The sequence below is a fragment of the Rattus norvegicus genome, chromosome 2 (assembly GCF_036323735.1).
Source record: "Rattus norvegicus strain BN/NHsdMcwi chromosome 2, GRCr8, whole genome shotgun sequence".
Classification (NCBI taxonomy): Eukaryota; Metazoa; Chordata; class Mammalia; order Rodentia; family Muridae; genus Rattus; species Rattus norvegicus.
The window spans coordinates 35,845,387-35,872,541 of NC_086020.1; the positions used below are offsets into that span (position 1 = coordinate 35,845,387).

The 27,155-nt window shown below is 41.9% G+C and overlaps 1 protein-coding gene across 23 annotated transcripts in view; it reads right to left on the reverse strand.

The window, feature by feature from the left end:
• Mast4 (microtubule associated serine/threonine kinase family member 4) overlaps positions 1-27,155 on the reverse strand; it is a 591,901-nt gene that overhangs the window by 218,197 nt on the left and 346,549 nt on the right. The window contains exon 1 of one of the 23 annotated variants that reach the window (XM_063281121.1): positions 1,374-27,078. The exons of the other annotated variants lie outside the window; for them this stretch is intronic. Coding sequence (XP_063137191.1) covers positions 1,374-1,420 — 47 coding nt within the window. The 5' untranslated portion in view covers positions 1,421-27,078. Of the gene's footprint in view, positions 1-1,373; positions 27,079-27,155 lie in introns of those variants that run through there. 23 annotated transcript variants of the gene reach the window in all.

A 27,155-nucleotide genomic window follows, 5' to 3' on the forward strand; every position in this document is an offset into this window, starting at 1 on the left:
CAGTGCTCTGGGTTCTACACCTGAGGCGGTGGGCAGGGATGATGGAAAGGGAGAAGAACACATAGCCATCACTAAGACATTCCAAACAACTGATGAAGCTTAATGCTATTGTGGGGGTCAGCTGGGAAAATAACTAGGGCGATGGGCAAACATAATTCCTGTGTCCATTATGGAAAACACTACACTCGACAAGAAGGCCATGAGAGCACTCCAACTTTTTATAAGCGAGCATTTTATTTGAATAAGATAAGCAGAGACTTTAAAGGAAGGACTGGTTTGAAAAATATCCACCAGGACGCTGTACATTCATTGACGTATTAATTTAGGAGATAATTTCTCTTGCAAGGTGCATCTACAGGACTCAAAGGGAATGAACACTTCATTAAGGACACTTGAGAGCTCTCTTCTTGAGGAGAGTCCAGTATGATACTATAGGGGACAGACAGATTTCATAAAAATATGATCCCCTATCTGTGCTGTAAATGACCCAGGTATTTTTATTCTCCTACCAGACTCACGTTTTACTGTTTATTCTCTAAGTGTGTCAGCGCAGACTCACTCGCGGCTTCCGCATCCTCAACTAACAGATTTAAAATAAAAATTTGCTGACACTTCCTGCATCCCAGATGTCTAACTTCTGCGCCACACATTTGATGTGGGCATTTTCACGTAGCTGCGTCAAATCAGAAGGCAGTGGGACGCGTTAATGGATTTGAAAAAAAAAAATTGAAGAGGGAGAAAAGCAGAAATAAATAAATATTAAAAAAAAACCCAAAACTAGCTAGACAAACACAGGACCTCAACTAGGGAAACATATTGCATGCTATGGCTGGAGACAGCAGAGAGATTCCAAATGTTCTTCAGTTCATTAATATTCTGCTGCACTGAAGAAACATGGGTCACATCTAATGATCGTCACAGATAACCCTTCTCCCGCCTGCCCATCCATCCTGATGTTCTCTATTATTCAAGGCAGACAGGGGCCTCTCTTCAGAAGAAGGCGTTTTTGAACACAAACAGACAGCAAGAGAGGAGAAAGACACAGCTATACCATGGCCTACTGATACATTCTTTCACAATGAGCTGTTAAGATGTTTCCAGAACTGAGGTTCAGCAACTTTAAATATGCAGCGGCGCTTTCCTTCCCTCCGACTGCAGTGGGAGGAAAAAAAAAAAAAAAAACCCCGGCTTGGTCTGGCTTTGCACATCAGCTGGAACCAAATGCCATGCATTTAAAACATGGTCCTCCACCTCATACTGCAGTGCTCTGAGGCTGTCGGTACAAACAAATGCTAAATAGCTATTGGTCCCCGGAAAGAGAAAGCGAGTGCCAGGCAGAAAGCATTAAAATATTAAAGACAGACAATACTTACTCCAAGGTCAGCCCCGGAATCTGTAGTCTCTCCCGCTGGGCTTTCATGGTTGGTGTATGTTACCGCGCTCTATTGTAACCATGACACACACTCTCTGCCAGCGTCCCGGTGATGACAGAGAGCCAAAAGGAACCTCTCTGAAGGACTGGACTAACAACCTCTCAGGGGGGAGGGGGAATCCTGTAAGTTTGGGTCCTTCCACCTCCAGCAGAATCAAGAGCTGTCAGCGGCTTTCCTCAGGTTAACTGTGGTGCGCACTGCACTGATTTCGTTAAAGGAGCGAGGCTCGCAGCTCTGCATATCAAGTAATTGGTTTCTGATTTTTTTTTTTTTTAAAGAAAGTCGCTACACTCACAGACCCACTTTTTACCTCAGTGAGACAGAGTCCCTTTCACGGTGCAGACTTGGAGGAAAAATATAAAGCAACAGTATCGTACATAAAAGAGTTCCTCTAAGCAAAATGTCAACTACCCCTCCCCATTCAGCAACCCCCTGACACTTAGGGCCTGAATTTGCCACCCTAGGGAAGCTCTGTTTCCTCCCTCCTCAGAGTTAACAGCATTTCTCATAGTCCAAAAGAGATGAGGGACTGTGCCTGGTGGAAATAATTAGATTTTTTTCTATATATGGCAATCAGCAGAAAGAGGAATAAACTAAGTGTGCTAATTTGGGGGAAGTTGAACTCTGTTTCAAAGCAGAGACTTATGTGAGCGGGGTGTAACCCGGTGGTGGGAAAGTACCAACTAGGGATTGATTCCAGAGACAGGAGCGCACATTCTTAGTTCTGAAAAGCTGTCTTTAAGAATATCCCAGTGTACCATACTTTACAATGGCGATCTAATATGGGTTAGGAAGGAAAGAGACAGCATACAGCATGTATTTCACAAGCCAGGAAGTTTCATCCTGTATTTATTCAAGGAACACGTTTTTCCCCCCACAGTATTCAAAACCTGGAACTAACTGCACTGCTGTTGTCATATATGAAGAACATATCTGAGTCACTTCCTCTGATACCTTTGAAAATGTTTTAAAGTTTGGCAACCACTGGTTGGTTGAAAAGAAACACCAAGAGAGAAAAAAAAAATCTTAATTTTCTTTCATCAAGAACTCTAATTTTTTAAGTACTACTAGGCTGGGCACACACACACACCACTGCCACCACCACTGTAGGTGATATGGCATGTTCACAGAGCTATACCCTGAGGCTGTGAAGCCATACTCCATGTTTATGCCACAACAGCAGCTAAGGCACACAGACGGTGGCAGTGCCTAGGTTCAACGTGGCATATCCACTGCTGCCACGTTACTGTGGTTCAGATTGTGTCCCATACAGAGGGCCAAGGAGAAAAGCAGAGGTTGGTTTTCTCCAACACATCTGACTCTATTTGGCTTCCATTTGGTTTCTCCTAGTGTTACCCTCATGGTATGAGCAACCGTTTGTAACTCTTCCGAGCTGAGCCCAGATGAATATTTATGTAGTGTCCCACAATGATGCTGAGTCCCTTATTTTCTCTATGAAAATTGTTGATTTTTAACTAGTCATCAACTTCTCCTTCAGGGTCAGTAGCCAACCCTCTTACCTTTTAGAAGCAATAAATCCTACTGGAAGCGAAGCCCTAAGACCACCCTTGTCTCCATAGGAAGTGCAATGGAAGGGTATATAAAGTAGTTTAAATTTAGTAAAAGAAAAAAGAAGAAGAAATAATGAAAACCTATTGATCACAAAGAGATCAATTTTACTTAGAAGTGGTGATTTAAAAGAAATCAAAATAATTTTTAAAAATCAGTTACCTTTAGTTTAAAAGAATAGTCAAACTATGAAATTCTTTAGTTTTTATGGGAGAATCTCATTTTTGGAAATATACTTTAATCTAACCCCATAAACTTTCATACACAGTTCTTCTCAAGCGATTTGTAGTTCTACATGCCACTGGGCTAGGGGCCAATTTCACTAGTATGTTCTTTCAATAACTTTAATGTAATATATTCAAAATTAGACTCATAATCATGACCCTCAGCCTCCAAATAAGCCTCCTTCCAATGTCAGATGTGTGGTCTCTCTTTAGTCTTTCTCCTGAAATCACCCAGATCCAAGGCACAGGATTCTTAGCTGGATTCATTTCCTAGACTGCTCTCTCCAACATTCTTCCTAGGTATCCTCTTTGCCATAGAGACCGTAGGAAATCTAAAGTGTTCTTCTCTGCAACAGGTCACTTTTCTGAACAAAGCTCCTAGTAACTTCCTTCTCATTCATACCAAACACACTTGGGTCCAGTTGAGTAGTCAAGTATCAGAAAGAACAACAACATAACACTTGTCTGAAGTCAGGAGTATAAGAAAGGAGGAAGGAGAGTAGGAGGGAAGTAAGGTGGCCATGGACACCTTGGTGGAAGCTAGAGAATGACCCCTCGGCACCTGGAAAAGGAAGCACCAAACACTTTGCTTTTCCTATGTGTTATACCTTGTAGATAAGGAAATGAATCTTTTATATACAGCATTCCCAACTGGCAAACAGAGAAGAGATGGAAAGCTCAGAATACTGTTTTCCAAGTGTTCATGAATCAGTGGATCTAGGCTGTGAGCACTGCTGACTGTTGACAGCACAGACAGATTTACACTGGACAATACGTGTCTCCTGAGGCAAGAATGAGACTTAGTCTTATCAAAAATGTCACAGAGCCCTGGAGAAAGCCAAGCTTCTCTATCAGGATACCCGTGTGCAGGAAGCGGAGAAACAACATGTTAAATAGTATCAGAGACAAGACCAGCAAAAGCCAAAACAAATGAGGGGTTTCCTAAAGTAATATGTTCTAAACAAATATTTTTTGTAATTATTTACACACTTATTTCTAGTAAGGGGGAAAGACATGGAAAATTGAACCTGTAAGACTAAAAGGGCTTAAGATACACAGCAACTAACTAATCCATTATCTTAGAGTTTCATTGCTGAGAAGAGGCACTATGACCGTGACATCTATTAACTGGGGCTTGCTTATAGGTCAGAGGTTAAGTCTATTATCGTCATGGTGGGAAGTGTGGCAGCATGCGGGCAGAAATGGTGCTTGAGAAGAAGCTGAGAAGTCTACATCTTGATCCTTAGGCAGCAGGGAGAGACAATGAACCACAAGGCCTTTACTTCTTTGCTTCTGAAACCACTAGCCCAGCGACATACCTATTCCAACAAGGCACAACTAATAGTGCCATTCCCTATGGGCCTATTCAAACGACCAGACCCATGAACCTTGTAGATCCTGATATCAAAGCAATTATAAAAAATTAATCAGACATTTCAAAAAATAACAATATAGACCTTATATACACATTAAATATATGTAACATATGCATAAATATGTATACATACTTTAGTTCCCTTTCTGTTTCTGTGATAGAATATCCTGACAAAAGCAACTTCTAAAGGCAGAAAGGGTTTATTTGGATGCACACATCAAGGATATAGCCCCTTTTGGCAGAGAAGTTCAGGTGGAAGAGCTTGAACAGCACACCCACAATCAGAAGCAGAGACCTATAAATGCGCATTCTCATTCAGCTTCCTTTCTCTACTTATACAATCTAGGATCCCAGCCAGGGAATGATACCGCCCATAGTGGGCAGGTCTTTCAACCTAATGAACACAATCAAGATGGGCACACCCAGAAGCTCATCTCCTAAGTGCCTTGTGATTCCATCAGCTGACAATTAACAATCACCATCAAGTATGTAGATGTGTCTATATAAAAACAAATACACACAGTGTGGGGATCTGGGGAAAGACAATTACTTGCCAGCATAGTATCTCGTAATCACTTTTTTTTTTTTTTGGTTCTTTTTTTCGGAGCTGGGGACCGAACCCAGAGCCTTGCGCTTCCTAGGCAAGCGCTCTATCACTGAGCTAAATCCCCAACCCCATCGTAATCACTTTTAAGTCCTTATCTTTCAGAGACGTACATGAAAGTATTCACAGATGAAATAACATAATGAGGGCTTGGTTCCAAATAAGTAGGGAAGGAAAAGAGGGAGGACATAAAGTTGGCTGTGATTTACTACTAGTTTTTAAGCCTGGGTGGTGGAGTAGATCAGAACTCACAGAATAGCTGGTACGCAAAGCTCTGCACTGACCTTAACCTCCCAAACCCTTCTCTGTTTGTCACTAATGTCTCATTTATCTACCTCATTTCCCTAGTACTTCTGTTATGGTTTGGATCTTAAAGGTACCCAATAGCCTGTCAGACCCCAGCCTGTAGTATTACTTGGGGTTGGTTGGAACCTTTGAGGTTAAGCCTAGTTGAAAGTAGTTGGAGCTTAGGTTGCATGCTCTTGACGAGAACAAGGATACCCAGGTTCTTTCTCTTTCTTTGCCTTCTGGTCATCAGGAGATTCTTGGCCTTGCTCCACCACGATGAGCATCTCATCATGGTCACAGAACATCAGACCTAGGTTGCTAAGCTTTGGATTGAAATCTCTGAAACAGCAAATAAAACAAATCCTTCCTCATTGGAAGGTGGACTTCCTCATGAAGGAAGACAAACATGTTCCTTGTTACCTGGACTCTGAACTTTCTTGATACCTTTTCTGGCTATCCCATTTGGATACATACAACCCTCCCGTGCCTAGTGAGTCTTTTTCTTCATCTTGACATTCTTTTCTCTTCAGCACCTACAACCACTTGATCTCCTCTATATTTGATTGTCTACCTGTACTGTATCTCCAGGACCGAGGGCGGCCACCCATATATTCCCCCCAGAAAAAGTTACAAATAAACAAACAAATAAAAAAATTTTTAAAATGAAGGAATGGAGTCCTGTGTTGCAAAAGTTATAGATTAAAACAGCTCATCCTAGAGCAATACGACATGATTTTGGTGGGATAAGTCCAGAGGACATTGGTTGACATTGCTTTGGAGGGCCTCAGAAGGCATAAAACAGGAGCCTTCTCTTATTATAAATTTTATAAATGACATCCAGTGACATGCATTATTTAAAAAATTTTTTTTATTCATTTATATTTCATGTACATTGGTATTGTGCCTGCATGTATGTCTGTGTGAGGGTGGCAGGTCCCCTGGGACTGGAGTTGCGGACAGCTGTGACCTGCTATGTGGGTGCTTGGAATTGAACCCTGGTCTTCTGGAAGAAGAACCCATGCTCTTAACAACTGAGCCCATCCCTCTAGCCCTGACATTATTCATTTGAACAAACCCAGTGCCATGGCTTTTGTTGTGGTCTTGTTATATTGTCTCCGGAATGATAGCTCTCAATTAGGTTTTGCAAGGATGGGGGATGGTTTTGGTTTTATGTAGAGGAGGACTGCTGTTCTGGCATCTAGTAGGTGGTCAGGACGCTGCTAAGCAGCCTACAAAACAGAGATGACACCATCCCCTACAGCAAAGAACTACCCAGCCCCAAATGCCTGTACTGTTCTGGAAACCCCAATGAAGAAGAGACAAGGGGCATCTTCAAGACGCTTAGCAGCAAGGACCTGTTTTAAGTACTGAGATTCTGGTTTCACAGCGCTCAGCGTAGGTGGAGGTGAGGGCGACCCTCTTATTGTTTTACCTCTCACTTCACATTTCTGATTCTCAGCCATCTAACTAACCTGAAGGCACATGGAGACTTCGGTCCTTTCAAGGGGAGTGGCTTTTTATAGCCAGAGCCCCAGAAGTACTTCTGAGTCACAGAAACCTAATTACCAAGGAATCCATGCCATTCTGAACAGCAACCCAGATAGAAAACTCTGCTGAGCACAAGGACTCAATAGTCAGTAAAATAGGTTCCGCAGCTGCTCAGAGGACAAAGCTGAAGAAGCTTACCCTGTAGTGATTCCAAATACATGCATCTGACACGCATGGCCAAAGGGAAGTTGAATCTAACTGCTTGGCTTCTCTTGTGAAACTCATGAGACAGATCTCCTAAACCTAATATCTTTTTCTCTTCTTTTCTCCTGAGGTTCAGGATTCTATAAGGAACATACAGGATGCAAGCCATGAGTGAAAGGGGCTACCGCTCTTGACGAATACTCAACTATCTGTAGGTTCCTCCAAGGAGAGTATAGTTGAAGTAAACTTTCAAAGATGGCATATATGATTGGTCCTTTCCCTTTAACATCAACATAATACAGTGTTAGATAAAGGTATTGACATGAAGAACTCTTAATAGCTAGTATCATCATTCATTTAATAAATTTCTGTTCATCTGGGCCTGTTCCAGATGCAACAACGAATGAGATCAAAAGGCCCATCTATCAAGTCATTAATCCGGGGAAATCAATAAGGACATATACAACATGGTTACCGATAGCAGTAGGCTACCAGCATCTTGGATGACACAGAGTCAAGGGCTAGATGGTGTCTTTGGCTCAGAAACTAGGGCATTTAGTCATCTGTAGAGGTCACTGGCGGATATAAGCTGTCAATTCACAAACACTGGGAAAGAATGACAAAGAATATCTACTGCAGGGGTTTGGATGTTGGACCAAGGCCGGCTTGGTTGATGATTATCAAGAAGTCTGCCCAAATGAGGGACAGTCCAGGGCTTTATGGAGGATGCAGAAATAAATAGTATGTGGCGACAGGTCCTGAAGATTGTTATCAGTTGAAGAAGCAGGAGGAAATGGACAGGGGAAATTAATGCTTTGAATTCTTCATGACCAGGGATCAGAAACTGGTTTTATGGGGAGGGGTGCCTTTTAATAGCTGGGGTTAATTCTTTGAACGGACCTTTTTTTATAAGGACTCTCTATGACCTCACTGGGGAACTAATATGAGACTGAGTGTGGGTGTCCTCTGTAATGGACACTGTTTGAATGTTTTATGTTTGTAAGACTTTTGAGAAAAATCATCCCTAAGCTCTGTACAGAAGCCCAGAAAGCTCAAGACAGAGCATCCAGCCCTTTCTTGTGAGGCTCTGCAGTCAGTAAGAGAAAGCTTTTCCTCGACATCTTCATACCTTCTAAAGAGACAGTAAGGAATGTAAGGTATCACATTTATTCTCAACTACTGGAGGATGTGCTAAACAATAACAAACCATTCAGAGGAAATGCATGAGAGCAAGGAAGAGGCAGTATACAGAGAAAGGCTGAGGGAATCACCAGGGTGTTGGCAATTGCTACCAAAAGGAAATCCCCAAAAGAGGTTGCTAACATACAAGAGCAGAGAAGGTGACCTGAGCCAGAAGCTGAGGGCCTAGGAGCAGCTTCAATACAGGACATAATGAGAGGTTACTAATACCACTTGCGGAGCGGAAAGCAGAAATGAAGCTCTGTAGGAGAATGTGGAAAGGATTCATGATAGCTAAATAGAATCCAGGCAGAGTAAAAGCAGCCATGAAAAACACAGTCATCGGGGAGAATGGAAATGTGATTAGTAGGTCAACACAGAGCACACTGTGTACAGAATGCTGGCCCTCTGATAATGTCATGATGCCCGTCTGTATACTCATCTTACATTGTAATTGCGAGTTTGTTCTTCACATTCAGGATGCTGAGGCAAGAGGATGGTCTTGCACTTTTGGCATTCATCTGTCATAAAACCCAGAGCCCTCACAATGCAGGGGAGAAGCCAGAGTTGGAGACTTGGTAGAAGCAGATAGTAGGGTGATACAGCCAAGGCTAAGGAGCTCTAGAAGCTTCTAAAGGGAAGGGACTGCTTATAGAAGAAGACAGCCCTTGGCTCTGTGCAATTGCTACCAAAGCACAGTTCAGTGTTCTGGTCCCTAGCATTGTAAGATGATAACTTTGTACTATTTTAAGACACTAAGTTTAAAGTGACTTGTCACTATAGCAATGAGAAACTAACTCAAGCATATCTGGAATAATATAAATATTGAAAACTGATTTAACCAAAAAAAAAAAATCACGCTTAATGCTGTCTTTAGATGGGGAAACTGTAGATGAGAAGGCAAGAAAATGACACAGGATAAGGGGTCAGAAGAACAGCCCTCCCTGTATCCTAAATGAAGTCAGTATGCAGCGTGTCACAGTTTGAATATGCTTGGCCCAGGGAGTGGCACTATTTGAAGGTGTGGCCTTGTTGGAGTAGGCGTGTCATCATGGGCATGGGCTTTAAGACCCTCATGCTAGCTGCCTTCAGGTGAAGATGTAGAACTCTCGGCTCTGCCTGCACCATGCCTGTCTAGGTGCTGCCGTGTCTGTAAGCCAGCCCCAATTAAGCGTTGTCCTTTATAAGACTTGCCTTGGTCATGGTGTCTGTTCACAGCAGTAAAACCCTAATGAAGACACAAAGCATGGAACTAACTGATGTTAGAGGAACCTGAATCCTTACTGAGAAACTACTGAGCTCTTATTCAAGAGCTCAACGGGAAGTAGGAGTGGAGGGTGGGGGATGGGCAATGCAGGGATCCAGTTTTTCATAAAGCTAGCCCAGCATTTAATTTTTAAAATTCCGGGGTTGGGGATTTAGCTCAGTGGTAGAGCACTTGCCTAGCAAGCGCAAGGCCCTGGGTTCGGTCCCCAGCTCCAAAAAATAGAAAAGAAAAAAAATCCCTCTCTATATATTATATTTTGATAAGAATAAAATAATTCTAAAAAAGGAAGATTAGCTGCCAGAGATGATAGTAACTTCCTGTCGTATCTCTGCGTTTTATTGTACTTGCTTTTATTGAAACATCACCTAATTTCCTTGTACTTTTTATCTACCATATGCAGCTAGACACAATGGTATTTTTTAAAATGGGAGAAACACAAACCTTTTCCATCCCCAAGACTTAGTGATTTTTCTCCTTCTCGACAATATCCCTTCCATAATCAAAGTGAATAAAGTCTTTTTAAGCAGAAACAAAATGAAAGCAAGTAAACAAAAGTGCAAACCAGTCCTTGGAAATGAAGGGAAATTTATACTCGCCAACAATAGCGGTTCACAAATATGATCCCAACATTCAGAAGGCTGACGCAGGGAGATCATAAGTTCAAGGCCAGCCAGGACTAGAGTTAAGATTCTGTCTTACGATAGCAAGTGATGGAGATGTTGAACACCTCAATTTTTGACCTGCCGTTAGGAAGCTCTTTGATTTCGACTTTTACTTTGCAGTAAAACTCTGTAGCTACAATTATATCTCGATCCTCAGGCAGCACTGTGTGATTTGCCAGCTATGTGCAGACTAACAGTGTCGCTGTCATGGACCATGCTGACCTTCCCACACCCTGAGCTCAAACAAGCAGTTCTTTCTCTTCATTCTTGTGATAACTGTATTCTAGGTTAGTCTGGGAGGTGTCGCTGCCCGCCCCATCCTGCTGGCTTTGGCTCTGGTAAACACACAATGTGCAAGCTGCAGGCTGATCCAGCCAGCAGCATCTATTCTCTGAACAAAAGTCTTGCTTTAGGACTATGGATATCACTCAAGTTAGGTTAGGGGCAAGAGAGAGTGGGATTATTTTCCTGCTGTGTTTCAAGATGGGAGGTTAAGTGTCATTGGCTGTCTTGTGATCATGAATCTAGTGACAACAGCTAAAAAGGCAGAATGAACAGAGAGATGAACAGAATTTGGTGTTAATTATTTAGTCGTGGATCAAGTTATGCCAGATGCCTGACACCCAAATTTTCTGATTCTGTGATACAAACAGTCCCTCCTGCTAGGCCAACGTCAGCTGGCCACACAGTTAGCTGTTATCAAGTGCAGTGATCAGGACACTTCGTAAGTATAGTACTATCTTCATTCTAAGACTTTCTTTCCAGTAATATATTAATAAAAAGCTACAGAAAGATAATAGTTTGAGGTAGTCCCAAACTAGAATTCACACAGATGACCATTGTGGTGGTTTAAATAGGTATGGTCACCAAAGACTCACATGTTTCAATGTTTGGCCCATAGGGAGCAGCACTATTAGGAGGTGACTTTTTTGAAGGTCATGTGCTACTGTTCAGGTAGGCCTAAGATATGGCCAGTATAGCTCAATGTGGAGCATACAGTCTCGCTCTGCTTGAGGATCAAGACATAGAACTCTCAGCCCCTTCTCCAGCACCATGGCTGCCTGCACGCTGCCATGCTTCCCGCCATGATGGTGATGGACTGAACCTCTGAAACTGTAAGCCAGCCCCAAGTACATGTTTCCCTTTATACGAGTTGCCTTGGTCATGGTGTCTCTTCATAGCAATGAAACCCTAAGACAATCATCAATAGTAAAAATGGCCACTAAGTACATGGAGATACGGTGACAGAGTAGAATGAGCTATAGTTACATATCATAGCCATATGAAAAAAATTACTGACAGAAATAATATCCTGTGGGGAAACAAAGTGGTACTGCCACTGCAGAGAGATAACAGTGATTCCTCAAAAACAAAGACATGCCTATGAGCAACCCATCCCACTGTAGGGTATGCACCTCAATAAAATAAAATGAAATAAAAACAGGAATGCCATTACTGTTGTCTGATAAAAATGACTCCTACAATCGATCTGAGGAATCTAGACTCATTAGATTCACAAGAAAGGAAGGGAGGGAGGGAGGGAGGAAGGGAGGGAGAGAGGGAGGGAGGGAAGGGGAGGGGAGAGAGAGGGAAGGGAAGGAAGGAGGGAAAGAGAGAGGATGGAAGGAAGGAAGAAGGAAAAGAACATGGTCACTGTTAGAGACCAGCAGTAAAGATGTTAAGTCAATGTTTGATAGTCCAGAGTCACAGTTGGAGAGGAGGAGAATGTTCTGGAAATGGGTAGTGCCGATGGTTATACAACAAGGTGAAGGTACTTAATATCACATAATTGCGTGCTTATAGATAAGTAGGTCAAATGGAAATTTCTTGCTACCATATTTTGTCACGGTTTAAAAAGAGAAACAAGGAAAAAGAAAGCATAGGTGTTTAACATTTACGTGTGTGTGTGTATGTGTGTGTGTATGTGTGTGTGTATGTGTGTGTATGTGTGTATGTGAGTGTGTGTGTATGTGTGTATGTGAGCGTGTGTGTATGTGTGTGTGAGTGTGTGTATGTGTGTGTATGTGAGTGTGTGTTTGTGTGTGAGTATATGTGTGTGTGAGTGTGTGTATGTGTGTGTATGTGTGTGTGTATGTGAATGTGTGTTTGTGTGTGTGTGTGTGAGGATTGGCAATGAACATGGGGTAGAGGGAAGATCTGGTGGCAGAAGTTGTGAATCTACATTGTTTTGGTTTTCTTTTCCTCCTAAGTTGCTGGTTGCGTGGACATGTCAAATATGTGAAAACCCCTCAATTTGTGAATTTGGGGATTTCATGAGCCTCAAGCTACTTCTAAGAGCAAAGAACCTAATTGAGAGCTTTCTGAGCCTCCAGCCTTCTCTTGAATGCCTCTCTCTTTATAATATTTATGTTAAACACCATCCTGTCCAGAACCAGAACACACAAATATGCTAAATAAACATTGAAGTAAACGAAAGTTAACACCAACAACATTAAAGTAGAAAGGGGGAAACACAAGGTTTAGATACATAGAAAATGTAGATGCCTAAAGGGGATACGAAATGTGCTGTCTGTGGCTCACATACACACACACTCACATACACACACACTCACACACACACACACACACACATACACACACACATACACACACACATAAGTACACTTCCCCAACATCCCAAGCGCATAAATTTTTACTTGAGATTTTTTTTTTACTTTATATGTTGCAATCTTTCTACTACAAGATAATAGTTTTCCAGATCACAGTATGGATATGTCATGTTTGACAAATTGACTCCAGAAGAATTCATGTGCATAGCACATGCTGTGTATTTAATCTAAGCCAAGATATTTACTTTTAGTAACACTTGGATGTGGACGGAGTTAAGGATGTACTAGATACACGATCCAGAGGGTTAGCAATACATGTGTGGAAGAGCTCTGAATGTGAACACTTCGAAAAGTGCTAACCATCTTTTAGAGGTGAGAAATAGCCCTATTAAAAGTGAGATACAGAACTAAACAAAGAATTCTCACCTGAGGAATATGGAATGGATGAGAAGTACCTAAAGAAATGTTCAACATCCTTAGTCATCAGGGAAATGGAAAATTAAACAACCCTGAGATTCCACCTTGCACCTGTCAGAATGGCTAAGATCAAAAACTCAGGTGACAACAGATGCTGGTGAGGATGTGGAGAAAGAGGCACACTCATCCATTGTTGGTGGGATTGCAGACTGGTACAACCATTCTGGAAATCACTCTGGAGGTTCCTCAGAAAACTGGACATTCAACTACCTGAGGACCCAGCTCTACTTCTCCTGGGCATATACCCAAAAGATGCTCCAACATACAACAAAGACACATGCTCCACTATGTTCATAGCAGCCTTATTTATAATAGCCAGAAGCTGGAAAGAACCCTGATGTCCTTCCATGGAGAAATGGATACAGAAAATGTGGCACATCTACACAATGGAGGACTACTCGGCTATTAAAAACAATGACTTTGTGAAATTCTTAGGCAAATGAATGGAACTAGAAAATATCATCCTGAGTGAGGCGACCCAGTCACAAAAGAACACACAAGGTATACACTCACTGATAAGTGGATATTAGTCCAAAAGCTGAGAATACCCAAGATACAATTTACAGACCACATGAAGGAAGACTGAAATGCGATTGCTTCAGTCCTTCTTAGAAGGGGGAACAAAATATTCACAGGAGGAAATACAGAGACAAAGTGTGGAGCAGAGACTAAAGGAACGGCCATCCAGACTGCATCGCCTGGGGATCCCTCCCATATACACACAGACACCAAACCCAGATACTATTGTGGATGTTAAGAAACGCTTGCTGACAGGAGCCTGAAAGAGTCTGACAAATACAGAAGCAGATGCTCTCAGCCAACCATTGAACTGAGAACAGGGTCCCCAATGAAGGAGGTACAGAAAGGATTGAAGGTTTGCAACTCCATAAGAACAACAATATCAACCAACCAGATGCCCCAGAGCTCCCAGAGACTAAACCACCAACCAAAGAGTACCCATGGAGGAACCCCTGACTCCAGTCACATATGTAGCAGAGGATGGCCTTGTCAGACATCAGTGGGAAGAAAGGCCTTTGATCCTGGGAAGGCTCAATGCCCCAGTGTAGGGGAATGCCAGGGTAGAGAGGCAGGAATGGGTGGGTGGATGGGAGAGCACCCTTATAGAAGCAGGAGGAGGGAGGATGGGCTAGGGGGTTTCCGGAGGGGAAACCAGTAAAGGGGAAAACATTTGAAATGTAAATAAATAATCCCATTAAAAAAGAGGGGAAGGTTCCCTTGAACAGGTTACTCTCATAACATCTGTCAATTATTTTAGCTTTTCAGATTTTGAATCATATAAGGGCATTTAAAAAATGTCTGATAATCAGTAAGAATTTGTCGAAAATAACTGTGAAACTACTCAGCTTCTAGGACCATGAATACAGAACAGAGAACAGCTCTCTTCCCAGTTTGTCCCTGTCCCTGATCTCTAAGTATTCCATGAAAGTTCTTCTTGGTCAAGGCACATTCTGAATGTTTCACTTTGGAGACACTTGTGGAACTGATTGGCAACAAGAAGGGACAGCCACACACCGAAGGTAACCTACTGAGAAAATGTCGTCTGTAACATTTTCAGACCCCAGATTTCAAAAGCTGGGAAAGACAGCAATGTAAGAAACCACTTCACCTCTGAGGAGCCGCTCTATAAAAAGTCATCTTTCTGCAACTCTTCTCCCTTAATATCCCGCGTAATTCCAAATCAGCCACAGCCTCTCAGTTATAAATACCATGGCGATCTGACAACCTATATTAAATAATGCATCCACGTGTGTTTTTGTTTGAAGGCAAGGGAGTAAAAATGCCACATTTCCCTGATTAGATGCCATCCATACCATGGAGACTAGCACAGCAATGGAAAAAACATACAAATGTCATTTTTTTTTTTTTAAATATTGCATGCTGGCTAACCGCCATTCTTTTACCAAGAATTGTGGGCACCACTGAACGTCAAATTACTAAAACAATGAAGCTTAGAATTTCCCAGTTTAAAAGGGTTTTCTTTGCTATATTCTGGGGCTACGTAATGGGTAGGGGAGAAACCAGAGGCAACGCTGGTCTAAACTCATCTGCCTTAATCAGAGTTTGGGGTTAGACTCTTGTCCTTTGCTTCCAAGTCCTACCGAAGGGAAAACATACGGCAGTGAAGATGAATGCTTCGACTCCGTACTCTGCAACAGGAGATGATCCTGCACAGAGATGCCTCTCTACAGCCAGGCCATACAGGGCAAAGGCGCTGTTCTAACAGCGCTGCCCTCACATTTCCTCTGCATACAAAGTTTCTGAGAAGACTGTGCCATGTTCTTCTCCATCTCCCTGATAGTCAAACGCCCACTGTAACAGCTACTCTTCGAGTACTGAGACAAGCTGGGCTCTCCTTGCATCACAAACACAAAGGAAAAAGGTCCCTAAGAACATACCACAAGCCGTCACTTTCTAAGTGGATCACCACTCAATTTCCATTTCTCCAGAAACAGCAAAGTAAAATTATAATCTCTTCTTCTTGGGAACAGCAGGAAAACATTGAAACATAACAACCTTGCCAAGCCTGCGGGAACTGGATATCACCATGTTATCCAGCCATCGATATGGTGCAAGTAGGAATAGAAGACTAACTTCCTTTTGTACAAGGATGCTGAAAAAAAACACATGTTGGTTTATCAGATTTTCCTGAGCAGAATATCAAATATCTTTAATCTGTAGTATTTGAGAGGTTATTGATTATCCTCCAACTGCATTTTAATTTTTTAGTCAAAACTTATTCAGGAAAATGTTATTTATGAAATTTGCGTTTTATAGGATCTATCTTAATGTCTATAATTTTATGATTGTACTAGAATGAGTCCTCCCTTTTGCCCTTATATCCTAACTTCAGCTACTCTAACCCATTAGCCTTATCTCTATTTTAAAGTAGCAGAAATGGTAGAGAACTTGCTAATCCAATGAGACATGGTCTCATAGGTCTCAGGCTGACTTCAGACTTTCTACATTGCAGATGTTGATCCTGTATTTCTGCTTCTCTTGCTTCCATCTCCTGAACGCTGGGATTACAGGCATATAGCAGCACTCCTGGTTTATGGATGAGAACTTTTTAAAGCAGGCTTGGTCGTCAGTGTTCCTGGGGTAATGACACATGCAGAGATCTTACCCTTCTCGTTGACTTGAATCTATGACGTTGCAACGCCCTTATCAATCAATAACCTCAGAAAAGGCACGCCTTGGACAGATGATTAAAATTGCTCTTTCTAGCCTAAGAGGACCGGTGTGATCAGTCATCTCCAGTGAGGAAGGTGTGGTAGAGAAACAAAGCCTATGTCTTCAGTGTACATCACCAAGTACAGATCCACTCGCATGCATATGATTTCTGTTCTGAGAATAAAGGGCACACTTGTGGATGCCTGCGCACTTCCTGGCACATTCTCTGATATGATGACTCACTCTCACATTGAACATCTGAACTCAGGTATTAGGATCCAAGCCTTATCATTTCCTTCTTCAACTATTTACCATAAGGCTTACTGATCATCCTCAAAGTTCTTCCTTTTATCATGGACTGCGATACATGCACATTTTAACTCATTTTCACTCATAAATATTTTGTATATCAAAAGTTCGTTGTTTGATCAGGCGCGTGTGTGTGCGCGTGTGCGTGTGCGTGTGTGTGTGTGTGTGTGTGTGTATGTGTGTGTGTGTGTGTCCAGCTTATGGAGTGCTCTGGAGCTAAGGGATACTCCTGTTGAGAAGGGCTGGGATGCTTAGCAGTGGTTTTGGGCATCAAGAAAAGGCAGAGGGGCAGGATTGTAAAATGTCCATTTTGATGCTTGTATAACCACATAGCAGCCATCTACTCAAAAAGACCTGGGTTCTATTATCTAGAATTTGCATGTGATTACAGTAATACTCTGCTATTTTCTCAGATCATCTTGAACTTGAAATAAGATCACATGGTCTAGTACAACTCATACTTTGGTCCCTGTAGTGGTTTGTATATGCTTGGCCCAGGGAGTGGTACTATTTGGAGGTGTGGCCTTGTTGGAGGAAGCATGTCACTGTGGGTATGGGCTTTCAGACTCTCGTCATAGCTGCCTGGAAGCCAGTCTGCTCCTAGCAGCCTTCAGATGAAGATGTAGAACTCTCAGCTCCTCCTGCACCATCCCTGTCTGGATGCTGCCATGCTCCTACCTTGATGATAATGGACTGAAGCTCTGAACCTGTAAGTGAGCACCAATTAAGTGTTGTCCCTTTAAGAGTTGTTTTGATCATGGTGTATGCTCCCAGCAGTAAAAGCCAAGGACAGTCTTATAACAGAAACCCCAACCCAGAATCAGCCCCAGGTTCTCATTCTCATCCTTGTCTTTCCTCTCTATCTGCCCAGGCTGTTTGGGAAGCCATTGCTGGGCTTGCTTAGGCTTAAATCTTCACAGCCACTGGGCTCCTTTATCACTTGACTGCCTTCTTTACTCACACGAGTAGGAATGGAACAGGGCCTGTGACTCTTGGCTATTGTTTAGATACAGTGACTCTCAACCTGTAGGTTGTGACCCCTTTGGGGGTTGCAAATCAGATATCCTGTGTATCAGATCTTTATATTATGATTCATAACAGTAGTAAAATAAAATTTATGAAGTAGCAACAAAATAATTTTAAGGTTGGGGAGGGGTGTCCCCACAACATGAGGAACTGTATTTAACGGTCACAGCATTAGGAAGGTCAAGAGCTAGTGGCTTAAAGGAATGATCTTCTATACCTGGGAACCTTGCTGCTTTGACGCTATATTTTCCTTTGCATTTTAGATGAAAGATACATTAGAGTTTTGAAAGTCTCTAGACCACATGAGAGAGTTGAATGAGTATTAAAATATATTTTTGCCAAACTTACATGTTGCATCCTCACATCATAGATCATATACCACAAACTATCAATAGGAACCCCTAAGCTCTCTTGGAATTTTCTAGATAGCTGAGGCTAGTCTTGAACTCTTTATCCTTCTGCTTCAGTAACTCTACTGCAGGGATTGTTAACATGCATTCTGGAGATCTAACAGGATCTGACAGGATCTGAAACCTATCCATGATCTAAAATCTAAAGTACAATGAGACTGCCTTTCCAGTGGCGTCTAGGCATATTTTGCTAGGAGGAACACCAGGGTCAAAAGCAATTTGGAGAGGAAAGGGTTTATTTCATCTTACAAGTTACAATTCTTCACGGAAGGAAGTCAGAACAAGAATGTGAAGCAGACACCAAGGAGAACTGTTGCTTACTGGCTTGCTACTACACTCACCTTCAAGTATCGTTCTCTCCATCCCTGTGTAGGGATGGTATCGCTCACGGTGGACTGGGCTCTCCTAAATCAATTAGCAACAAAAATATGCTCTCCAAATATGTCCACAGGGCAAGCCACGGGAGGCAACTCTTCACTTGAAGTTCCCTCTCCTTCCACTTTAAATCGATAACCAAGATCAGCTATCACATATTCCAACTAGGATTTGCTCATGCCTATCGTACTTCAAGGGCTATTCAACCTCTTGATGCAGGAGCTGCTCTGCAGGATGAGGAAGGATTAGAATCTTCACTATGAACAGTTCACAGTAATGGCGTTTCTAGAACGAAAAGTTACCGGGGAAGCACGGTGCTGAGTAGTTAAACTGAGATGCAGGCTAACTTTCTTTGTATAGAGGAAAAAGCGAAAACTAACCCAACCAGGCACAGAACACTTAACCCATTCCACTGTGCTGTTCCTAGACTTGAAAGTGAGCTGGGTTATGACAAATGAAAAGGGAGAGCGTGCTGCCATGTTTTCCTTTGTGGGAAGATAGGCACGCTGCTCAAAGCAAACAGGAAAGCAAGGCTCCTTTCTTTTCCTGTTCCTCTGACAGGTCAGACTCTGCCAGCCACCTCGGTTTGTCCTGAACTCAACAGGGACCATAAACATCACCCAGGAAACACGCATGCACGCGTGTGTGTGCACACGCGCATACACACACACACACACACACACACACACACACACACACACACACAAACACACACGTTTTCCAGAATCTCACTTTTTCGGGGACAGAAACAACAATAAAGAATCTAGAAATGCAAAGAATTAGTGCATCATAAAAAATAGAAAAGAAAAACAGCTCACTCTGCATCAACTGGCCCTGAGAGAATTTACTCACGCCCTTAAATTTATGCACCGAGTTACCAGAAGCCTCGTAAATACTGGACCCGTAATCAAGCTGTAATCATTCATTTTATTTACATTTCATTAGGGGGCACTAAGGTAATGATCTCCGAAAGATTTCATGGGCAGCCAATGAAAAACGAAGTGGACCTCCAAAGGGGTGGGCATAAAAAGCGAATGTCCTTTTGTCCCAAAGGCATGGAATTATTAAAAACAATCAGTTTTTTTTTAAGTTATTGCATGCTCTCTTTTAACGCATCCTCGACTTGTAATTGCATTCTGAATTATTTCCACTCTGTGTTACACGTGAGATAAAACCTGGGTCTCTGACTAAAGAGTTTAGGTGGAACCTTCCAGCATTCCTAAGGAAACAGACTTGCGTGAAATAGACGCCGCTACAGAAATTTCCAGAATGCCTATAGCGTTCACCATATACCACTGCTTGTCATTTACGGTGGGCAAAAAATCCATGACCGCCTTTCGGGTCAGATTCCACAGCAATCTGAATAGCCACACAAAGGACAGAGCAGGCACACGCTGAATAAAACATCCCGTAACCGCGCTACTCCTTTGAAGGACGCCAGCCATACATTTTGAATAACCTGAAATGAAGATCAAAGGGGAGGTGGTGGTGAGGATTTATTTATTTATTTGTTTAACCAGACGCAGTGGATGAGAAGAGAGTGAAATTTAGGATTGGGGGTGTGGGGGGTAGGTGTCTAAATTTAGACAAACATCAACATCTTATTCATAAGGCCTATAAAGAAATTTAACAGTCAAGTTACAAAGTAGGCCTGTGATGAGCAAAACCAAGGCCAAAGGAATGGTGAGATGTCAAGGTTATTACAGGAGGGTAGCCCTTCCTCTCGCTGTCTACCTACCTGGTCACCTTTTACTTGTCCTTCCACAAACAGAGCTCCAGCTCAGAACCGGAAGCAGGGGTCCCTCATTTCTTTTCCTCTCTTTTTGTTTTAAGCTATATTTTTATCATTTAAATATTTTATATCATCATATCTTTTCCCATCCCCTTCCCAACCCAGGTTCTCCTCACCTCCCTACCCACCTAAATTTATCTTCATTCTCTCTCTAAAAAAAAAATGAATTAAGAACAAGGAAAACAAAACACAAGCATGAAAATCAAAATAGACACACAGATATCCCCCCTCTAAGCAATCAGAGGTGGATAGCTTCTCGGTTAGGGATGGGATGAGAATTCTCTCATTTCTGTTTGAGATCCCATACACTTTCTACAGGGACCCCCCCAACTCTGAGTCGGCGACATTTCTCCCTCTTTTTTTCCGGAAACATTTTAAATGGGGGAAGGATGTGACAGAACTGAAGGCGGTAAGTGGAGTAAAAGAGAGTGAGCGACCTTGAGACTCTTCTGCCTAGCATGTGAGATCACTGGTGGTTTCGCGTGAGCCTTCCCTGTGATATCCTAGAGGAAGTCTTTAACTAAAACTGAAGGAGGGAACTGTCAGTCCAGTAGAGTAGCATGTATCTTATGTGCGAGCATGTTGGGCATGACTTGAAAGCATTCTATGAGCAGGTAACAATACACTCGGTGTAGTATAGTTACGAAGTAATAAAATAGATCTGATCTTGTGCTCAATGCAGAAACGCTTTGCTATGGACGTAGGAGTGGGAAATGAAAGGGGTAAGGGGTGGGCGTATCTGCTTTGCCCACGCCCTGGGTGAACAAAGCCTTGTGTCTTAGCTTTTTCTTTTTACCCTTACCCTGCCTTGCTTATTGAGACAGGGTTTCTCTGAGTAGCCCTGACTCTCCTGGAACTCACTCTGTAGTCCAGGTTGGTTCTGCTTTCTCAAGTGCTGGGATTAAAAGTGTATGCTACCATGCCTGGCTTAGTTAGGGTTTTATTGCTGTGAAGAGACACCATGACCATGGGCAACTCTTATAAAGGGAAACATTGAATTGGGGCTGGCTTACGGTTTCAGAGAAGAAATTCATTATTGTCATGGTAGGGCGCGTGGTGGCATGCAGGCCTACACGGTGCTGTAGAAGAAGCTGATTTCTACACCTTGATCCACAGACAGCAGGGGGAGACTGTGGTCAACACTGGGCATAGCTTGAGCATAGGAGAACTCAAAGCCCGCCCCCACAGTGACATACTTCCTCCAACAAGGCCACACCCACTCTAGCAAGGCCACACCTCCTAGCGGCACCACTCCCTATGAGCTAAGCATTCCCATACATGAGTCTATGGGGCCATTCCTATTCAAACCACCATGCCTTGTGATTTCCACCTTCTAGGAGCTGTCCTGCAGAAGCAGTCACATGCTTCCTTTAACTTCACAGGGATTAAGTGCCCAAGGAGGTCTACGTTCCCCTGGGAGGCTGTGTTAGGTTAGATTTCTTAAAGAGAGTGGGAACCTGCCTCTCTTATGTTACCTACTTTCTTGGGGAAATGACTTCATACTTTTCCCACAACCACTTGAAGTGAGAACTGAGTAAAAGGAATTCATTTGAAATCTGTGACTGTCCTCGAATAAAACAAAACAAACAAACAAAGAAAAAACAACCTAAACTAAGAATGAAAGTCTTACTTAACTGATTATTTTTTCTCTATTATTTTTCACTCGGCCTTTTATGTTGTGAGACGTCAAGGCATTTAGTCTTGAGATAACTATGATATATTTCTCAAGTATTTTATTTATTTTAAAATTTTGCAGGTAGGGGTGTTTTCCCTGCACGTCTGTCTGTGCACCATGCGTATGCAGTACCTAGACAGGCCAGGAGAGGGTGGCATAATCTCTGGACCTGGAGCTACAGAGGGCTGTAAACCGCCAAGTGGATGCTGGGAAACAAAGTCAGGCCCTCTAGAAGAGTAGCCAGTGCTCTTTACCATTGGGCCACCTCTATAGCTCTACCTTTATTCATTTACAAAATAAAGGTTACAACCTTGTACACAGGAAATAAACAGGATACAATGTATTTATTGTATTTTGAAAGTCAAGAATAAGGCAGGCCAATTTCTCAGAAGAACTTGAATGTCCAGCATTCTGAGGTCAGGCTGCTCATCCCAAGTCCTTGGGAAAGAACCTATGGAACAAAATGGCTTCCAAGAAGCTATGAATCTGTAAATATCCACTTAACCCCAAAGCAGTTTATCTTGGATGGGTCCTTTAAACCAATCTGAAGCACCAGGAACTGCTTTTCTCAGCCTCGAAGACCAGGCGAGGCGAGCTACTACAAGTTCCATACCTGCGAGAAACAATTCTGCCAGCTACTGGGAGAGCTTGGAAAGAGGACCCTGCTGAGAGCCAGGTCCAGCCTTCTGATCTGCAGAGTTGTGAGACTAGCCCTGAAATACATGGTAATTTGCTACAGTGAAACAAAATACTGATACAGAATACAGCATATATTTACATGTTACACCTCGGGGAAGTAAAATATCAGAAGAAATTCAGGACATATGCAGTAACAAGAGAAAGAGGGAGGGGGCACTCTGGGGGCAGTTTTCTAAATATCTGTTAGAAAAAAACCATTTGGAAAGAAGGGGTAGCACTTTCTGTTGCTCTAATCCAGAGCTCCAATTGACTGAAGTTGACTACTTTCCAGTTTTTTACTCTTTCAATGGAATTCTAACTCTCTTATCCTGATGGAAACCCTTTAATGAGCAAAAGAACAACATCCAAAGATAGCCTTGAAGATTTAAAATTTAAAAGCACAAACAACAAAAGTTATGGAACTGTGATGTTGAAGGAACTATACAAGTGACTTGGTTTGTCACACAGGACATTTGGGAACGATTTTCTTTCCTGGAGAGAAAATAGATGCATTATTTTAGAAACACATGCCACGTTGTTCATGTTGTAACAAAGGAAGCAGTTAGCAGCACCAAAGATACTCAGGAGAAATGTGAACAGTGAGTTGGAGTTTTTAAAGAGAGCAAAATCGAGATTATTTTTCTTTTAAAGCAGATGTACATAAAAGTTAAAAAAAATCAATAAAGCAAAAAGACAGGGGTCTGACTAAAGTCTAAAACCTCTTGACCTTGACATAAGGAATACTAACATTACAGCAACCCCAGGGGGTCCCTAAAAGCTAGCCTTGATTTTATTTTTTTAAAGACCAATGAATGCTAAACACACATTTGCTATTTCAGGATCATTTGGTAATTCCTACCATTTATCACGTTCTAACTTTGTTTCTTTAAAATCAGCCATGTACATCAGCCACTTCCTCAGAACATTTCAGAACACCACTGCGGGGAAAATCAATCCCTATTTTCTGTAAGTATGTATTTCCCAGCACTGTAATGGACACCCCCGTGTTCCTGGAAGCAGAATGAAAATATTCAAATAAGCACCACCAAGTTTTAAGTAGTGCTGGAATAATTTCCACTTAAGGATAGAAAAGGCTGGGGGAAATGCACTTGCACACAATTCCACGAAACAAATGAATCTCTCGGGATGAGCTCGGATCATAACTTGATAGCAACATATTTCAACTGTCTTGCTACAGACGACAGGGGATATAACAAACCTCCCTTTCGGCAATGTTTGTTTCTAAAAAGCAAGAACTTTAGAAAATAAGCCAGAACCTTTATTCTTTCATGTCAGAGTCTGTTCTTTGTGTGTGGGAGCTCAGAGCTGAGCAGTCTAGCTCCAGTGTGAACAGTCTGCCCTTCTATAAAAGCCAACTAGAGCTTCCTCTCGCTCTGACTAGCACTTGACATACTCAGAGTTAGTCCTGGGAGTGGGAACTACTGTCAGCCTCGTTTCACTAATAAATAAATTAGGACCTAGAACGTTTATCTAGCTTGTCCAAAGTTAAGTGCGGAGGTAAGAGACGGGAGTGGATGGTCAGCATCGTGGTCTGACTGCTGAGGTGCTGCTAAAAATCCTGTGATAAAACCCAACCCCAGGTTTTACCATTCCCAGTGGTGAATGTATGTGTACATACCCTTCCACCTGCATAGGTCTGGAGCAAGGGGATGACTACGGAGCTGGAGAGATGGCTTAGAGTTAGAAGCACTGTCTGCTCTTCAAGAGAGGACTTAAGGGTGATCCCCAGTACCCACAGGTTCTTCCCAAACAACTGTAACTCCAGTTTCATGGAGAATCAATGCCCTCTTCTGGCCTCTATGGGCACTGCATGCATGTGGTACACATGTTCATGTGCTACTCATGTAATAACAATAAATACAATATTTTTAAGAAAAGAACAACTTCATATTAGTGAATGTAGTTTAGGATGTATGGGAATGACATTCTTGTCTGAATGTAGTCTTTCAGTACCATTTTCAGCATAAAAATATTTCTAGATATTTTACGCTATAAAATAAAAATTATTTATAATCAATGTCCTATAATAGATCTAGGAAGTACACTTATAATAGAGATGATAAAAGATTATATATATTGTATATCCACATATATGATTTTTACAATTAAATATGGAAAATATAACTCCAGGAAATACTGTGACAAATATATTCTCTATATATTCTATCTACATCTACATCTATACCCATATCTATATATATCCACATTTATACATATTGTGGCACACATGTGTATATATGCATATATGTGTATATGTATATATATGATTACATAATTCTCAGAAAAGAATACCTAAAGAGCAAGGTGAAAAGCTTCTGCAAAGTATTGATAGAGTAAAATAAAATTTATGTTGATTATGGGACATCATGGGGCTGGAGGGACGGCTTAAGAACACTGACTGAGGGGTTGGGGATTTAGCTCAGTGGTAGAGCGCTTGCCTAGCAAGCGCAAGGCCCTGGGTTCGGTCCCCAGCTCCGAAAAAAAAAAAAAAAAAAGAACACTGACTGCTCTTCCAGAGGCCAGGAGTTCAATTCCTAGCAACCACATAGTGGCTCACAACCATCTGTAATGAGATATGGTGCCCTCTTATGGTGTACAAGCATGCACACAGGCAGAACACTGTATGATGGATGGATGGATGGATGGATGGATGGATGGATGGATAGATAGATAGATAGATAGATAGATAGATAGATATCATTCTACACTGAAAACCGGCACATCACCAGCACGTCATCTGTCTTTGGCAGGAAAGCAGACGAGAAGTTTCCAATGCACTTCAGCGTCGTGTGCATCATTTCTTTGTCAGTTCATCTGTCTGCTTCCTCCCCACCAGCGCTGCAGCTTACAGCTCCTGTCTTCTGCTCTATCTAATCAACTCTTACCTGTGCCCACGAATTCTTCAAGTACCAAGGCTTACATCTGCCTCCTTTTTCACACGACCCAACTCACTGGTGAGGTTTCTCTAACTTCCCCTTTGTCTTTCGTGTATTTGGTACCTGGTTTTTAAGTTGCGCGCTCTCCTATCTCTGAGGAAAACCAGTAACTATGAATGAATAAGCCACCTCCCCGTCCTGTGACCTGGTCATGTGGTCCTGTCTCTGGAACACTTAATCATTTTGGTGTCTGTCTCTCTCTATGTAAACGGAGGCCAGAGGTCAACCTCAGGGGTTTCCTCAGCAACCTCCACATTATTATTTGGAAACACAGTCTTTGCTCACAGCGACAATCTCTTTGGTGAGGCTTCACTCAATTTCTCTCTAAGTTCAGGACTCACACATGGCCACTCATTTTCTCATTGAATAACCAGCCAGTTTTCTAGTAGTGGAAAGAGACTTTCAGCTCTGGCAATTTTGAATGCATTTTTTTTTCTAGACGGCAAACAACTTTCCCTTAAATATGTGACAAAATAATCATGTAACTTAAAAAAATCTGCTCAGCCATATGATTTTTAACATATTTCTTACACTGAGTACACTGTTAAAAAAAACTATTTGATGTACATGAGTACACTATCGTTGTCTTCAGACACACCAGAAGAGGGCATCAGATCCCATTACAGATGGTTGTGAGCCACCATGTGGTTGCTGAGAATTGAACTCAGGACCTCTACCACTGAGCCATCTCTCCATTCATGGCTGTATTTTATACCAATAGATTATACTCATCATATAGGACATGTCACTTGCCATTGCCATTCTGAGTGGATGGCCTTCAGAAGATATGACAGTTCACTGGGAAAGAAATATTAAAAATAAAAATTACACATATTTATACATCATTCATTTTTATATCTGGAAAGCCAACTGGAGTCAATGGAAAAGCTGCTGAAATTCATGAATTTAATTAGCCATTAAATATGTAAACCTTAACAGGTTTGTTATCAATGACAAGAGATGTTGTGATAATAGGACCATCTTTATGTAAAATAAAATAACACGCAATGTGGAGACACTGTAAGTAAAAATTTTAACAGCTTAACATTTATTGTACAAAGTAGTGGGCTTCATAATGACGTTATTCTACAAGCCTACCATCTGCTTTGGCCATGTTCCTTCCCGTTCCTGTCCTCTTTACATGTCTTACCTGCCTTTCCAAACTGGCTCCATTTTATTTCCATGTCACATGCATGTATTATGGATGTACAACATGCATGACATATTTTATATGTGCATATATATATATATATATATATAGTAACCTAGGTTCTACATATGAAAGGAAAATGTGATTTTCTTCTTGGAAGGGAGGCGGTCTGGCTTATTTTGCTTGTAATCTGGCAACATTTTAATAAGGACTGTGTGCTACCTACAAGAGATGAAAACAAAAACATGTGT